Source organism: Sus scrofa, chromosome 14 (genome assembly GCF_054392235.1).
Source record: "Sus scrofa isolate SSC_HxYL_T2T_F1_AM1 chromosome 14, Sscrofa_HxYL_maternal_Yorkshire_Landrace_v2.0, whole genome shotgun sequence".
NCBI classification, from domain to species: Eukaryota; Metazoa; Chordata; class Mammalia; order Artiodactyla; family Suidae; genus Sus; species Sus scrofa.
Genome location: NC_139396.1, coordinates 26,541,659 through 26,559,156, shown reverse-complemented (window position 1 = coordinate 26,559,156; position 17,498 = coordinate 26,541,659). Strand labels below are relative to the sequence as shown.

General features: G+C 58.2%; 1 protein-coding gene across 1 annotated transcript; it reads left to right on the top strand.

Annotated features, from left to right (window-relative positions):
* Positions 1-849: 849 nt before the first annotated feature.
* On the top strand, positions 850-17,080 carry LOC146396426 (uncharacterized). Its single transcript, XM_084997470.1, has 9 exons — positions 850-1,233; positions 2,305-2,498; positions 6,333-6,596; positions 7,855-8,093; positions 9,225-9,476; positions 9,981-10,107; positions 14,631-15,504; positions 15,694-15,873; positions 16,504-17,080. Exons 4-6 carry the CDS (start codon positions 7,864-7,866, stop codon positions 9,991-9,993), a joined length of 495 nt encoding a protein of 164 aa, XP_084853596.1. The 5' UTR covers positions 850-1,233; positions 2,305-2,498; positions 6,333-6,596; positions 7,855-7,863; the 3' UTR covers positions 9,994-10,107; positions 14,631-15,504; positions 15,694-15,873; positions 16,504-17,080.
* Positions 17,081-17,498: the final 418 nt, after the last annotated feature.

Genomic DNA, 17,498 nt, shown 5'->3' with positions numbered 1-17,498 from the left:
CTCCCTGGATGACTTTGTGCAGAGGCGGGTGGTGAGGGGTGGGCCCGCCTCAAGCAAGAGCCGGCTGACGCGGGCTTGGAGGCCTGCTGGGCAGGGCCTGTCCACACCCCGGGACCCAGCTGGCTGGGGAGAAGCAGGGGGCTGAGGGGGGTAGGTGTGGAGTCAGGGCCGAGCCCTGCATGCAAGCGGTACCCCCAGCCCTCCAGGGGGCTCTCGTTCCTCCCAGGTCAGGAGGGAGCCACTGGTGAGTGGCAGGGGTGTGGTGTTTGAGCAGGCAAGGCCTCCCCTGATCTGGGAGCAGAAGGTCAAGGGGGCAGAAGAAGCAGCGAGAAGCTCACAGCCCCACAGGGCTCTGACGCCTCGGGGCCGGGCCCTCTGACGCTCACTGTCATTGCAGAGTCCCCCACCCAAGACCCCCCAGGAATGGGGTGAGGAAGGCAGAAGGCCACCCGAGGAACCTCCACACAGACTGCTCCCCGGGGTCCTCTGCCGGGCTGGTGGGGAGCACAGGAGCGCCAGCTGTGGCCATGAAGACACCGTCCACATGAGCCTGACAACCCTGGAAGGCCTGGCACCCCCTGAGGCCCAGCCTGAAGGTGAGAAGAGGGGGCCGGGGCTCTGGGCACGTGGGGGGAGCTGAGGTGTGGGCCGCACAGTGGGGAGTCCCCAGACGATGTGTTGGGCCAGGAGCCAAGACGAAGGCACACGCCCCGCCTGCAGAAGAGCACAGCCAGCAGGTGCTGGCTGGGACCTCTCAGGAAGGCTCTGGGAAGACTGCTCTCCTTGGAAGAGCACATGGCAAGGCGGGCAGGCACCAAAGCTCTTCCTCTCTCACACCTCCAGCAGGAGACCTGGAATCCGAGGCCAAGACGCCAGCCGAGCGGAAAGACCCTGGAGCAACCCCAATAGGAGGTCCAGAACCAAAGGAGGACTCAGCACCCGGCCAGGGAGGACCCGTAGCTCTTTCAGAGGGACACTCATGTCCTCATGGGGACTCAACTCCTGGGGAGGATGAACCCTCTACTCCTCTCCCAAGAGGCCCAGCTCCTCTTGAGGAGCCACCACCCGGGCAGGGTGGAACCAAGGCGCCTCCTGCAGGAGGACCAGGCACCCATGAAGACTCAACTCATGGGCAGGATCAACCTGCTGCTCCTCTTGAAGGAAGACCAGAGCCTCAGGAGGTCTCACCTCCTGGGCAGGATGAAAATCCTGGTCTTCCTACAGGAGGACCAGGTCTCCATGAAGACTCAACTCATGGGCAGGATCAACCTGCTGCTCCTCTTGAAGGAAGACCAGAGCCTCATGAGGTCTCACCTCCCAGGCAGGATGAACATCCTGCTCTTCCTACAGGAGAACGATGCCCTCAGGAGGAATCACGAGCCGGGCAGGATGAAAATCCTGCACCTCCTCCTGGAGGCCAAGGCTCTCAGAAGGACTCCTCAGCCAGGAAGGATGAAAATCTGGTTAATCCTCCTGGAGGACGAGGCTCTCAGGATGTCTCACCAGCCGGGCAGGATGAACATTCTGCTCCTCCTCCTGGATTACGAGGCTCTCATGACGAGCCAACAGCCGTGCAGGATGAAAAACCTGCTCCTCCTCCTGGAGGACAAGGCTCTCAGGTGGATTCACCAGCCAGGCAGGATGTTAATCCTGCTCCACCTCCTGGAGGACGAGGCTCTCATGAGGACTCAGAAGCCAGGCAGGATGAACATCCTGCTCTTCCTCCTGGAAGACCAGACTCTCAGGAGGACTCACGAGCCGGGAAGGATGAAAATCTAGTTCCTCCTCCTGGAGGACGAGGCTCTCATGATGTCTCTACAGCCGGGCAGGATGAACATGCTGCTCCTCCTACAGGAGAACGAGGCTCTCAGGAGGACTCCCCAGCCGGGCAGGTTGAAAATCCTGGTGCTCCTCCTGGAGGACGAGGCCCTCAGGAGGACTCACGGGATGGGAAGGATGAAAATCCTGCTCCTCCTCCTGGAGGGCGAGGCTCTCAGGAGGACTTACTAGCTGAGCCGGATGAAAAACCTGCTCCTCCTCCAGGAGGACCAGGTTCTCAGGAGGACTCACGAGCCGGGAAGGATGACAATCCTGTTCCTCCTCCTGGAGGACGAGGTTCTCATGATGTCTCGCCAGCCGGGCAGAATGAACATCCTGCTCCTCCTACAGAAGGACGATGCTCTCGGGAGAACTCTCCAGCCAGGCAGGATGCATATCCGGCTCCTCCAACAGGAGGACGAATCTCTCATGCAGACACACCAGCCCAGCAGGAGGAAAATCCTGCTTCTCCTGCGGTTGGACGAGGCTCTCAGGAGGACTCACCAGCCTGGAAGGATGAAAAACCTCCTCCTCCTGGAGGACCAGGCTCTCAGGAGGACTCACTAGCTGGCCGGGAGGAAAATGCTTCTCCTCCTCCTGGAGGACAAGGCTCTCAGGTGGACTCACCAGCCAGGCAGAATGAAAATCCTGCTCCTCCTCCTGGAGGCCAAGGCTCTCAGGTGGACTCACCAGCCAGGCAGAATGAAAATCTGGTTAATCCTCCTGGAGGACGAGGCTCTCAGGATGTCTCACCAGCCGGGCAGGATGAACATTCTGCTCCTCCTACAGGAGGACAAGGCTCTCATGAGGACTCACCAGCCGGACCCAATGAAAATCCTGCTCCTCCTCCTGGAGGACAAGGATCTCAGGTGGACCCACCCGCCAGGCAGGATGAAAATCCTGCTCCTCCTCCTGGATTACGAGGCTCTCATGACGAGCCAACAGCCGTGCAGGATGAAAAACCTGCTCCTCCTCCTGGAGGACAAGGCTCTCAGGTGGATTCACCAGCCAGGCAGGATGTAAATCCTGCTCCACCTCCTGGAGGACGAGGCTCTCATGAGGACTCAGAAGCCAGGCAGGATGAACATCCTGCTCTTCCTCCTGGAAGACCAGACTCTCAGGAGGACTCACGAGCCGGGAAGGATGAAAATCTAGTTCCTCCTCCTGGAGGACGAGGCTCTCATGATGTCTCTACAGCCGGGCAGGTTGAACATCTTGCTCCTCCTACAGGAGGGCGAGGCACTCATGAAGACTCCCCAGCGGGGCAGATTGAATATCCTGCTCCTCCTCCAAGAAGACGAGGCTCTCATGATGTCTTACCAGCCGGGCAGGATGAACATGCTGCTCCTCCTACAGGAGGACGAGGCCCTCAGGAGGACTCACGGGACGGGAAGGATGAAAATCCTGCTCCTCCTCCTGGAGGGCGAGGCTCTCAGGAGGACTTACTAGCTGAGCCGGATGAACAACCTGCTCCTCCTCCAGGAGGACCAGGTTCTCAGGAGGACTCACGAGCCGGGAAGGATGACAATCCTGTTCCTCCTCCTGGAGGACGAGGTTCTCATGATGTCTCGCCAGCCGGGCAGAATGAACATCCTGCTCCTCCTACAGAAGGACGATGCTCTCGGGAGAACTCTCCAGCCAGGCAGGATGCATATCCGGCTCCTCCAACAGGAGGACGAATCTCTCATGCAGACACACCAGCCCAGCAGGAGGAAAATCCTGCTTCTCCTGCGGTTGGACGAGGCTCTCAGGAGGACTCACCAGCCTGGAAGGATGAAAAACCTCCTCCTCCTGGAGGACCAGGCTCTCAGGAGGACTCACTAGCTGGCCGGGAGGAAAATGCTTCTCCTCCTCCTGGAGGCCAAGGCTCTCAGGTGGACTCACCAGCCAGGCAGAATGAAAATCCTGCTCCTCCTCCTGGAGGCCAAGGCTCTCAGAAGGACTCCTCAGCCGGGAAGGATGAAAATCTGGTTAATCCTCCTGGAGGACGAGGCTCTCAGGATGTCTCACCAGCCGGGCAGGATGAACATTCTGCTCCTCCTACAGGAGGACGAGGCTCTCATGAGGACTCACCAGCCGGACCCAATGAAAATCCTGCTCCTCCTCCTGGAGGACAAGGATCTCAGGTGGACCCACCCGCCAGGCAGGATGAAAATCCTGCTCCTCCTCCTGGATTATGAGGCTCTCATGACGAGCCAACAGCCGTGCAGGATGAAAAACCTGCTCCTCCTCCTGGAGGACAAGGCTCTCAGGTGGATTCACCAGCCAGGCAGGATGTAAATCCTGCTCCACCTCCTGGAGGACGAGGCTCTCATGAGGACTCAGAAGCCAGGCAGGATGAACATCCTGCTCTTCCTCCTGGAAGACCAGACTCTCAGGAGGACTCACGAGCCGGGAAGGATGAAAATCTAGTTCCTCCTCCTGGAGGACGAGGCTCTCATGATGTCTCTACAGCCGGGCAGGTTGAACATCTTGCTCCTCCTACAGGAGGGCGAGGCACTCATGAAGACTCTCCAGCGGGGCAGATTGAATATCCTGCTCCTCCTCCAAGAAGACGAGGCTCTCATGATGTCTTACCAGCCGGGCAGGATGAACATGCTGCTCCTCCTACACGAGGACGAGGCTCTCAGGAGGACTCCCCAGCCGGGCAGGTTGAAAATCCTGGTGCTCCTCCTGGAGGACGAGGCCCTCAGGAGGACTCACGGGATGGGAAGGATGAAAATCCTGCTCCTCCTCCTGGAGGGCGAAGCTCTCAGGAGGACTTACTAGCGGAGCCGGATGAACAACCTGCTCCTCCTCCAGGAGGACCAGGTTCTCAGGAGGACTCACGAGCCGGGAAGGATGACAATCCTGTTCCTCCTCCTGGAGGACGAGGTTCTCATGGTGTCTCGCCAGCCGGGCAGAATGAACATCCTGCTCCTCCTACAGAAGGACGATGCTCTCGGGAGAACTCTCCAGCCAGGCAGGATGCATATCCGGCTCCTCCAACAGGAGGACGAATCTCTCATGCAGACACACCAGCCCAGCAGGAGGAAAATCCTGCTTCTCCTGCGGTTGGACGAGGCTCTCAGGAGGACTCACCAGCCTGGAAGGATGAAAAACCTCCTCCTCCTGGAGGACCAGGCTCTCAGGAGGACTCACTAGCTGGCCGGGAGGAAAATGCTTCTCCTCCTCCTGGAGGACAAGGCTCTCAGGTGGACTCACCAGCCAGGCAGAATGAAAATCCTGCTCCTCCTCCTGGAGGCCAAGGCTCTCAGGTGGACTCACCAGCCAGGCAGAATGAAAATCCTGCTCCTCCTCCTGGAGGCCAAGGCTCTCAGAAGGACTCCTCAGCCGGGAAGGATGAAAATCTGGTTAATCCTCCTGGAGGACGAGGCTCTCAGGATGTCTCACCAGCCGGGCAGGATGAACATTCTGCTCCTCCTACAGGAGGACGAGGCTCTCATGAGGACTCACCAGCCGGACCCAATGAAAATCCTGCTCCTCCTCCTGGAGGACAAGGATCTCAGGTGGACCCACCCGCCAGGCAGGATGAAAATCCTGCTCCTCCTCCTGGATTACGAGGCTCTCATGACGAGCCAACAGCCGTGCAGGATGAAAAACCTGCTCCTCCTCCTGGAGGACAAGGCTCTCAGGTGGATTCACCAGCCAGGCAGGATGTTAATCCTGCTCCACCTCCTGGAGGACGAGGCTCTCATGAGGACTCAGAAGCCAGGCAGGATGAACATCCTGCTCTTCCTCCTGGAAGACCAGACTCTCAGGAGGACTCACGAGCCGGGAAGGATGAAAATCTAGTTCCTCCTCCTGGAGGACGAGGCTCTCATGATGTCTCTACAGCCGGGCAGGTTGAACATCTTGCTCCTCCTACAGGAGGGCGAGGCACTCATGAAGACTCCCCAGCGGGGCAGATTGAATATCCTGCTCCTCCTCCAAGAAGACGAGGCTCTCATGATGTCTTACCAGCCGGGCAGGATGAACATGCTGCTCCTCCTACAGGAGGACGAGGCTCTCAGGAGGACTCCCCAGCCGGGCAGGTTGAAAATCCTGGTGCTCCTCCTGGAGGACGAGGCCCTCAGGAGGACTCACGGGACGGGAAGGATGAAAATCCTGCTCCTCCTCCTGGAGGGCGAGGCTCTCAGGAGGACTTACTAGCGGAGCCGGATGAACAACCTGCTCCTCCTCCAGGAGGACCAGGTTCTCAGGAGGACTCACGAGCCGGGAAGGATGACAATCCTGTTCCTCCTCCTGGAGGACGAGGTTCTCATGGTGTCTCGCCAGCCGGGCAGAATGAACATCCTGCTCCTCCTACAGAAGGACGATGCTCTCGGGAGAACTCTCCAGCCAGGCAGGATGCATATCCGGCTCCTCCAACAGGAGGACGAATCTCTCATGCAGACACACCAGCCCAGCAGGAGGAAAATCCTGCTTCTCCTGCGGTTGGACGAGGCTCTCAGGAGGACTCACCAGCCTGGAAGGATGAAAAACCTCCTCCTCCTGGAGGACCAGGCTCTCAGGAGGACTCACTAGCTGGCCGGGAGGAAAATGCTTCTCCTCCTCCTGGAGGACAAGGCTCTCAGGTGGACTCACCAGCCAGGCAGAATGAAAATCCTGCTCCTCCTCCTGGAGGCCAAGGCTCTCAGAAGGACTCCTCAGCCGGGAAGGATGAAAATCTGGTTAATCCTCCTGGAGGACGAGGCTCTCAGGATGTCTCACCAGCCGGGCAGGATGAACATTCTGCTCCTCCTACAGGAGGACGAGGCTCTCATGAGGACTCACCAGCCGGACCCAATGAAAATCCTGCTCCTCCTCCTGGAGGACAAGGATCTCAGGTGGACCCACACGCCAGGCAGGATGAAAATCCTGCTCCTCCTCCTGGATTACGAGGCTCTCATGACGAGCCAACAGCCGTGCAGGATGAAAAACCTGCTCCTCCTCCTGGAGGACAAGGCTCTCAGGTGGATTCACCAGCCAGGCAGGATGTTAATCCTGCTCCACCTCCTGGAGGACGAGGCTCTCATGAGGACTCAGAAGCCAGGCAGGATGAACATCCTGCTCTTCCTCCTGGAAGACCAGACTCTCAGGAGGACTCACGAGCCGGGAAGGATGAAAATCTAGTTCCTCCTCCTGGAGGACGAGGCTCTCATGATGTCTCTACAGCCGGGCAGGTTGAACATCTTGCTCCTCCTACAGGAGGGCGAGGCACTCATGAAGACTCCCCAGCGGGGCAGATTGAATATCCTGCTCCTCCTCCAAGAAGACGAGGCTCTCATGATGTCTTACCAGCCGGGCAGGATGAACATGCTGCTCCTCCTACAGGAGGACGAGGCTCTCAGGAGGACTCCCCAGCCGGGCAGGTTGAAAATCCTGGTGCTCCTCCTGGAGGACGAGGCCCTCAGGAGGACTCACGGGACGGGAAGGATGAAAATCCTGCTCCTCCTCCTGGAGGGCGAGGCTCTCAGGAGGACTTACTAGCGGAGCCGGATGAACAACCTGCTCCTCCTCCAGGAGGACCAGGTTCTCAGGAGGACTCACGAGCCGGGAAGGATGACAATCCTGTTCCTCCTCCTGGAGGACGAGGTTCTCATGGTGTCTCGCCAGCCGGGCAGAATGAACATCCTGCTCCTCCTACAGAAGGACGATGCTCTCGGGAGAACTCTCCAGCCAGGCAGGATGCATATCCGGCTCCTCCAACAGGAGGACGAATCTCTCATGCAGACACACCAGCCCAGCAGGAGGAAAATCCTGCTTCTCCTGCGGTTGGACGAGGCTCTCAGGAGGACTCACCAGCCTGGAAGGATGAAAAACCTCCTCCTCCTGGAGGACCAGGCTCTCAGGAGGACTCACTAGCTGGCCGGGAGGAAAATGCTTCTCCTCCTCCTGGAGGACAAGGCTCTCAGGTGGACTCACCAGCCAGGCAGAATGAAAATCCTGCTCCTCCTCCTGGAGGCCAAGGCTCTCAGAAGGACTCCTCAGCCGGGAAGGATGAAAATCTGGTTAATCCTCCTGGAGGACGAGGCTCTCAGGATGTCTCACCAGCCGGGCAGGATGAACATTCTGCTCCTCCTACAGGAGGACGAGGCTCTCATGAGGACTCACCAGCCGGACCCAATGAAAATCCTGCTCCTCCTCCTGGAGGACAAGGATCTCAGGTGGACCCACCCGCCAGGCAGGATGAAAATCCTGCTCCTCCTCCTGGATTACGAGGCTCTCATGACGAGCCAACAGCCGTGCAGGATGAAAAACCTGCTCCTCCTCCTGGAGGACAAGGCTCTCAGGTGGATTCACCAGCCAGGCAGGATGTTAATCCTGCTCCACCTCCTGGAGGACGAGGCTCTCATGAGGACTCAGAAGCCAGGCAGGATGAACATCCTGCTCTTCCTCCTGGAAGACCAGACTCTCAGGAGGACTCACGAGCCGGGAAGGATGAAAATCTAGTTCCTCCTCCTGGAGGACGAGGCTCTCATGATGTCTCTACAGCCGGGCAGGTTGAACATCTTGCTCCTCCTACAGGAGGGCGAGGCACTCATGAAGACTCCCCAGCGGGGCAGATTGAATATCCTGCTCCTCCTCCAAGAAGACGAGGCTCTCATGATGTCTTACCAGCCGGGCAGGATGAACATGCTGCTCCTCCTACAGGAGGACGAGGCTCTCAGGAGGACTCCCCAGCCGGGCAGGTTGAAAATCCTGGTGCTCCTCCTGGAGGACGAGGCCCTCAGGAGGACTCACGGGACGGGAAGGATGAAAATCCTGCTCCTCCTCCTGGAGGGCGAGGCTCTCAGGAGGACTTACTAGCGGAGCCGGATGAACAACCTGCTCCTCCTCCAGGAGGACCAGGTTCTCAGGAGGACTCACGAGCCGGGAAGGATGACAATCCTGTTCCTCCTCCTGGAGGACGAGGTTCTCATGGTGTCTCGCCAGCCGGGCAGAATGAACATCCTGCTCCTCCTACAGAAGGACGATGCTCTCGGGAGAACTCTCCAGCCAGGCAGGATGCATATCCGGCTCCTCCAACAGGAGGACGAATCTCTCATGCAGACACACCAGCCCAGCAGGAGGAAAATCCTGCTTCTCCTGCGGTTGGACGAGGCTCTCAGGAGGACTCACCAGCCTGGAAGGATGAAAAACCTCCTCCTCCTGGAGGACCAGGCTCTCAGGAGGACTCACTAGCTGGCCGGGAGGAAAATGCTTCTCCTCCTCCTGGAGGACAAGGCTCTCAGGTGGACTCACCAGCCAGGCAGAATGAAAATCCTGCTCCTCCTCCTGGAGGCCAAGGCTCTCAGGTGGACTCACCAGCCAGGCAGAATGAAAATCCTGCTCCTCCTCCTGGAGGCCAAGGCTCTCAGAAGGACTCCTCAGCCGGGAAGGATGAAAATCTGGTTAATCCTCCTGGAGGACGAGGCTCTCAGGATGTCTCACCAGCCGGGCAGGATGAACATTCTGCTCCTCCTACAGGAGGACGAGGCTCTCATGAGGACTCACCAGCCGGACCCAATGAAAATCCTGCTCCTCCTCCTGGAGGACAAGGATCTCAGGTGGACCCACCCGCCAGGCAGGATGAAAATCCTGCTCCTCCTCCTGGATTACGAGGCTCTCATGACGAGCCAACAGCCGTGCAGGATGAAAAACCTGCTCCTCCTCCTGGAGGACAAGGCTCTCAGGTGGATTCACCAGCCAGGCAGGATGTTAATCCTGCTCCACCTCCTGGAGGACGAGGCTCTCATGAGGACTCAGAAGCCAGGCAGGATGAACATCCTGCTCTTCCTCCTGGAAGACCAGACTCTCAGGAGGACTCACGAGCCGGGAAGGATGAAAATCTAGTTCCTCCTCCTGGAGGACGAGGCTCTCATGATGTCTCTACAGCCGGGCAGGTTGAACATCTTGCTCCTCCTACAGGAGGGCGAGGCACTCATGAAGACTCCCCAGCGGGGCAGATTGAATATCCTGCTCCTCCTCCAAGAAGACGAGGCTCTCATGATGTCTTACCAGCCGGGCAGGATGAACATGCTGCTCCTCCTACAGGAGGACGAGGCTCTCAGGAGGACTCCCCAGCCGGGCAGGTTGAAAATCCTGGTGCTCCTCCTGGAGGACGAGGCCCTCAGGAGGACTCACGGGACGGGAAGGATGAAAATCCTGCTCCTCCTCCTGGAGGGCGAGGCTCTCAGGAGGACTTACTAGCGGAGCCGGATGAACAACCTGCTCCTCCTCCAGGAGGACCAGGTTCTCAGGAGGACTCACGAGCCGGGAAGGATGACAATCCTGTTCCTCCTCCTGGAGGACGAGGTTCTCATGGTGTCTCGCCAGCCGGGCAGAATGAACATCCTGCTCCTCCTACAGAAGGACGATGCTCTCGGGAGAACTCTCCAGCCAGGCAGGATGCATATCCGGCTCCTCCAACAGGAGGACGAATCTCTCATGCAGACACACCAGCCCAGCAGGAGGAAAATCCTGCTTCTCCTGCGGTTGGACGAGGCTCTCAGGAGGACTCACCAGCCTGGAAGGATGAAAAACCTCCTCCTCCTGGAGGACCAGGCTCTCAGGAGGACTCACTAGCTGGCCGGGAGGAAAATGCTTCTCCTCCTCCTGGAGGACAAGGCTCTCAGGTGGACTCACCAGCCAGGCAGAATGAAAATCCTGCTCCTCCTCCTGGAGGCCAAGGCTCTCAGGTGGACTCACCAGCCAGGCAGAATGAAAATCCTGCTCCTCCTCCTGGAGGCCAAGGCTCTCAGAAGGACTCCTCAGCCGGGAAGGATGAAAATCTGGTTAATCCTCCTGGAGGACGAGGCTCTCAGGATGTCTCACCAGCCGGGCAGGATGAACATTCTGCTCCTCCTACAGGAGGACGAGGCTCTCATGAGGACTCACCAGCCGGACCCAATGAAAATCCTGCTCCTCCTCCTGGAGGACAAGGATCTCAGGTGGACCCACCCGCCAGGCAGGATGAAAATCCTGCTCCTCCTCCTGGATTACGAGGCTCTCATGACGAGCCAACAGCCGTGCAGGATGAAAAACCTGCTCCTCCTCCTGGAGGACAAGGCTCTCAGGTGGATTCACCAGCCAGGCAGGATGTTAATCCTGCTCCACCTCCTGGAGGACGAGGCTCTCATGAGGACTCAGAAGCCAGGCAGGATGAACATCCTGCTCTTCCTCCTGGAAGACCAGACTCTCAGGAGGACTCACGAGCCGGGAAGGATGAAAATCTAGTTCCTCCTCCTGGAGGACGAGGCTCTCATGATGTCTCTACAGCCGGGCAGGTTGAACATCTTGCTCCTCCTACAGGAGGGCGAGGCACTCATGAAGACTCCCCAGCGGGGCAGATTGAATATCCTGCTCCTCCTCCAAGAAGACGAGGCTCTCATGATGTCTTACCAGCCGGGCAGGATGAACATGCTGCTCCTCCTACAGGAGGACGAGGCTCTCAGGAGGACTCCCCAGCCGGGCAGGTTGAAAATCCTGGTGCTCCTCCTGGAGGACGAGGCCCTCAGGAGGACTCACGGGACGGGAAGGATGAAAATCCTGCTCCTCCTCCTGGAGGGCGAGGCTCTCAGGAGGACTTACTAGCGGAGCCGGATGAACAACCTGCTCCTCCTCCAGGAGGACCAGGTTCTCAGGAGGACTCACGAGCCGGGAAGGATGACAATCCTGTTCCTCCTCCTGGAGGACGAGGTTCTCATGATGTCTCGCCAGCCGGGCAGAATGAACATCCTGCTCCTCCTACAGAAGGACGATGCTCTCGGGAGAACTCTCCAGCCAGGCAGGATGCATATCCGGCTCCTCCAACAGGAGGACGAATCTCTCATGCAGACACACCAGCCCAGCAGGAGGAAAATCCTGCTTCTCCTGCGGTTGGACGAGGCTCTCAGGAGGACTCACCAGCCTGGAAGGATGAAAAACCTCCTCCTCCTGGAGGACCAGGCTCTCAGGAGGACTCACTAGCTGGCCGGGAGGAAAATGCTTCTCCTCCTCCTGGAGGACAAGGCTCTCAGGTGGACTCACCAGCCAGGCAGAATGAAAATCCTGCTCCTCCTCCTGGAGGCCAAGGCTCTCAGAAGGACTCCTCAGCCGGGAAGGATGAAAATCTGGTTAATCCTCCTGGAGGACGAGGCTCTCAGGATGTCTCACCAGCCGGGCAGGATGAACATTCTGCTCCTCCTACAGGAGGACGAGGCTCTCATGAGGACTCACCAGCCGGACCCAATGAAAATCCTGCTCCTCCTCCTGGAGGACAAGGATCTCAGGTGGACCCACCCGCCAGGCAGGATGAAAATCCTGCTCCTCCTCCTGGATTACGAGGCTCTCATGACGAGCCAACAGCCGTGCAGGATGAAAAACCTGCTCCTCCTCCTGGAGGACAAGGCTCTCAGGTGGATTCACCAGCCAGGCAGGATGTAAATCCTGCTCCACCTCCTGGAGGACGAGGCTCTCATGAGGACTCAGAAGCCAGGCAGGATGAACATCCTGCTCTTCCTCCTGGAAGACCAGACTCTCAGGAGGACTCACGAGCCGGGAAGGATGAAAATCTAGTTCCTCCTCCTGGAGGACGAGGCTCTCATGATGTCTCTACAGCCGGGCAGGTTGAACATCTTGCTCCTCCTACAGGAGGGCGAGGCACTCATGAAGACTCTCCAGCGGGGCAGATTGAATATCCTGCTCCTCCTCCAAGAAGACGAGGCTCTCATGATGTCTTACCAGCCGGGCAGGATGAACATGCTGCTCCTCCTACACGAGGACGAGGCTCTCAGGAGGACTCCCCAGCCGGGCAGGTTGAAAATCCTGGTGCTCCTCCTGGAGGACGAGGCCCTCAGGAGGACTCACGGGACGGGAAGGATGAAAATCCTGCTCCTCCTCCTGAAGGGCGAGGCTCTCAGGAGGACTTACTAGCGGAGCCGGATGAACAACCTGCTCCTCCTCCAGGAGGACCAGGTTCTCAGGAGGACTCACGAGCCGGGAAGGATGACAATCCTGTTCCTCCTCCTGGAGGACGAGGATCTCATGGTGTCTCGCCAGCCGGGCAGAATGAACATCCTGCTCCTCCTACAGAAGGACGATGCTCTCGGGAGAACTCTCCAGCCAGGCAGGATGCATATCCGGCTCCTCCAACAGGAGGACGAATCTCTCATGCAGACACACCAGCCCAGCAGGAGGAAAATCCTGCTTCTCCTGCGGTTGGACGAGGCTCTCAGGAGGACTCACCAGCCTGGAAGGATGAAAAACCTCCTCCTCCTGGAGGACCAGGCTCTCAGGAGGACTCACTAGCTGGCCGGGAGGAAAATGCTTCTCCTCCTCCTGGAGGACAAGGCTCTCAGGTGGACTCACCAGCCAGGCAGAATGAAAATCCTGCTCCTCCTCCTGGAGGCCAAGGCTCTCAGGTGGACTCACCAGCCAGGCAGAATGAAAATCCTGCTCCTCCTCCTGGAGGCCAAGGCTCTCAGAAGGACTCCTCAGCCGGGAAGGATGAAAATCTGGTTAATCCTCCTGGAGGACGAGGCTCTCAGGATGTCTCACCAGCCGGGCAGGATGAACATTCTGCTCCTCCTACAGGAGGACGAGGCTCTCATGAGGACTCACCAGCCGGACCCAATGAAAATCCTGCTCCTCCTCCTGGAGGACAAGGATCTCAGGTGGACCCACCCGCCAGGCAGGATGAAAATCCTGCTCCTCCTCCTGGATTACGAGGCTCTCATGACGAGCCAACAGCCGTGCAGGATGAAAAACCTGCTCCTCCTCCTGGAGGACAAGGCTCTCAGGTGGATTCACCAGCCAGGCAGGATGTTAATCCTGCTCCACCTCCTGGAGGACGAGGCTCTCATGAGGACTCAGAAGCCAGGCAGGATGAACATCCTGCTCTTCCTCCTGGAAGACCAGACTCTCAGGAGGACTCACGAGCCGGGAAGGATGAAAATCTAGTTCCTCCTCCTGGAGGACGAGGCTCTCATGATGTCTCTACAGCCGGGCAGGTTGAACATCTTGCTCCTCCTACAGGAGGGCGAGGCACTCATGAAGACTCCCCAGCGGGGCAGATTGAATATCCTGCTCCTCCTCCAAGAAGACGAGGCTCTCATGATGTCTTACCAGCCGGGCAGGATGAACATGCTGCTCCTCCTACAGGAGGACGAGGCTCTCAGGAGGACTCCCCAGCCGGGCAGGTTGAAAATCCTGGTGTTCCTCCTGGAGGACGAGGCCCTCAGGAGGACTCACGGGACGGGAAGGATGAAAATCCTGCTCCTCCTCCTGGAGGGCGAGGCTCTCAGGAGGACTTACTAGCGGAGCCGGATGAACAACCTGCTCCTCCTCCAGGAGGACCAGGTTCTCAGGAGGACTCACGAGCCGGGAAGGATGACAATCCTGTTCCTCCTCCTGGAGGACGAGGTTCTCATGATGTCTCGCCAGCCGGGCAGAATGAACATCCTGCTCCTCCTACAGAAGGACGATGCTCTCAGGAGAACTCTCCAGCCAGGCAGGATGCATATCCGGCTCCTCCAACAGGAGGACGAATCTCTCATGCAGACACACCAGCCCAGCAGGAGGAAAATCCTGCTTCTCCTGCGGTTGGACGAGGCTCTCAGGAGGACTCACCAGCCTGGAAGGATGAAAAACCTCCTCCTCCTGGAGGACCAGGCTCTCAGGAGGACTCACTAGCTGGCCGGGAGGAAAATGCTTCTCCTCCTCCTGGAGGACAAGGCTCTCATGTGGACTCACCAGCCAGGCAGAATGAAAATCCTGCTCCTCCTCCTGGAGGCCAAGGCTCTCAGGTGGACTCACCAGCCAGGCAGAATGAAAATCTGGTTAATCCTCCTGGAGGACGAGGCTCTCAGGATGTCTCACCAGCCGGGCAGGATGAACATTCTGCTCCTCCTACAGGAGGACGAGGCTCTCATGAGGACTCACCAGCCGGACCCAATGAAAATCCTGCTCCTCCTCCTGGAGGACAAGGATCTCAGGTGGACCCACCCGCCAGGCAGGATGAAAATCCTGCTCCTCCTCCTGGATTACGAGGCTCTCATGACGAGCCAACAGCCGTGCAGGATGAAAAACCTGCTCCTCCTCCTGGAGGACAAGGCTCTCAGGTGGATTCACCAGCCAGGCAGGATGTAAATCCTGCTCCACCTCCTGGAGGACGAGGCTCTCATGAGGACTCAGAAGCCAGGCAGGATGAACATCCTGCTCTTCCTCCTGGAAGACCAGACTCTCAGGAGGACTCACGAGCCGGGAAGGATGAAAATCTAGTTCCTCCTCCTGGAGGACGAGGCTCTCATGATGTCTCTACAGCCGGGCAGGTTGAACATCTTGCTCCTCCTACAGGAGGGCGAGGCTCTCATGAAGACTCCCCAGCGGGGCAGATTGAATATCCTGCTCCTCCTCCAAGAAGACGAGGCTCTCATGATGTCTTACCAGCCGGGCAGGATGAACATGCTGCTCCTCCTACAGGAGGACGAGGCTCTCAGGAGGACTCCCCAGCCGGGCAGGTTGAAAATCCTGGTGCTCCTCCTGGAGGACGAGGCCCTCAGGAGGACTCACGGGACGGGAAGGATGAAAATCCTGCTCCTCCTCCTGGAGGGCGAGGCTCTCAGGAGGACTTACTAGCTGAGCCGGATGAACAACCTGCTCCTCCTCCAGGAGGACCAGGTTCTCAGGAGGACTCACGAGCCGGGAAGGATGACAATCCTGTTCCTCCTCCTGGAGGACGAGGTTCTCATGATGTCTCGCCAGCCGGGCAGAATGAACATCCTGCTCCTCCTACAGAAGGACGATGCTCTCGGGAGAACTCTCCAGCCAGGCAGGATGCATATCCGGCTCCTCCAACAGGAGGACGAATCTCTCATGCAGACACACCAGCCCAGCAGGAGGAAAATCCTGCTTCTCCTGCGGTTGGACGAGGCTCTCAGGAGGACTCACCAGCCTGGAAGGATGAAAAACCTCCTCCTCCTGGAGGACCAGGCTCTCAGGAGGACTCACTAGCTGGCCGGGAGGAAAATGCTTCTCCTCCTCCTGGAGGACAAGGCTCTCAGGTGGACTCACCAGCCAGGCAGAATGAAAATCCTGCTCCTCCTCCTGGAGGCCAAGGCCCTCAGAAGGACTCCTCAGCCGGGAAGGATGAAAATCTGGTTAATCCTCCTGGAGGACGAGGCTCTCAGGATGTCTCACCAGCCGGGCAGGATGAACATTCTGCTCCTCCTACAGGAGGACGAGGCTCTCATGAGGACTCACCAGCCGGACCCAATGAAAATCCTGCTCCTCCTCCTGGAGGACAAGGATCTCAGGTGGACCCACCCGCCAGGCAGGATGAAAATCCTGCTCCTCCTCCTGGATTACGAGGCTCTCATGACGAGCCAACAGCCGTGCAGGATGAAAAACCTGCTCCTCCTCCTGGAGGACAAGGCTCTCAGGTGGATTCACCAGCCAGGCAGGATTTAAATCCTGCTCCACCTCCTGGAGGACGAGGCTCTCATGATGTCTCTACAGCCAGGCAGGTTGAACATCTTGCTCCTCCTACAGGAGGGCGAGGCACTCATGAAGACTCCCCAGCGGGGCAGATTGAATATCCTGCTCCTCCTCCAAGAAGACGAGGCTCTCATGATGTCTTACCAGCCGGGCAGGATGAACATGCTGCTCCTCCTACAGGAGGACGAGGCTCTCATGTGGACTCACTTGCTGGGCAGGATGAAAATCCGGCTAATCCTTCTGGAGGACGAGGCTCTCCCGAGGACTCACTAGCTGGGCAGGATGAGAATCCTGCTGGTCCTCCAGAAGTCTCCCGTCCACTCGAACACTCGCCAGCCCTGCAGGGGGCACTTGGCGCTGCTCTGGCCGAATTCCCGGACACTGATGTGCCTTTCCCTGTGCTAGATGGCAACGTTGTCCCGGCCTCTGCTGGGGACAAAGGGCCCGAGGAGCATTCAGCAGCCCTTTGGGGAGTGCCTGCCCTGACTGCTCCCGCACCCCCTGTACCAGGTCCTGGCCTGGCTCTTTCAAGAACCCTCGGCCCAGTTCCAAAACCACCTTCCCCAAGGTCCCCTCCGCCCCTGCCAGTGCCCTCCCCATCAGCTTCCCCCAAACCCCATCCCCTTGCTCCCCCTCCTGACATGGACTCTCCTTCCCCTCTCCTGATTTCTCTTTGGAGATGTGTCCAATTTCTCTTTCTGACTCATGTCATTTATGCTATAGTTCACTTTGTGTTTTGAGCCTAGAGTTGTTAGAACCTTGAAACAAAATAACAATAAAAAAAGGAAGTAGTTATTGATAGGGAAGTAATAAAAAGCACAAATTAATAAATAACGCTATTTATTCTCAATCAATCATTGAGAAGCGAGAAGTGATTTGTGTGTGTGTGTCTTTTGTCCTTTGTCTTCTGTCTTTTGAGGGCTTCCCCCATGGCATATGGAGGTTCCCAGGCTAGGGGGTGGATCGGGGCCAGAGCTGCCGGCCTCCAGCACAGCCAGAGCAACAGGGGATCCAAGCCGCGTCTGGGACCCACACCACAGCTCACGGCCACGCCGGATCCTTTCCCCTTGGAATGAGGCCAGGGATTGAACCCGCTGCCTCAGGGATACACGTCAGGGGCGAGACCTGCTGAGCCACGACGGGAACTCCGAGAGCCAGGAAACCATTGGAGGACCGTCCAAAGTCAGCTGGATTGACGGCGGGGGTGGGGGGTTGTGCACTTGTGCACAGCAGCTGCCCTT

Excerpts from the sequence above, each read along its gene's own strand:
- LOC146396426 (XM_084997470.1), top strand. The coding sequence starts at position 7,864 with ATGAACATTCTGCTCCTCCTACAGGAGGACGAGGCTCTCATGAGGACT. Across the intron at positions 8,094-9,224 it reads CTGGAGGACAAGGCTCTCAG|GATGTCTCACCAGCCGGGCA; the intron begins GTGGATTCACCA and ends CGAGGCTCTCAG.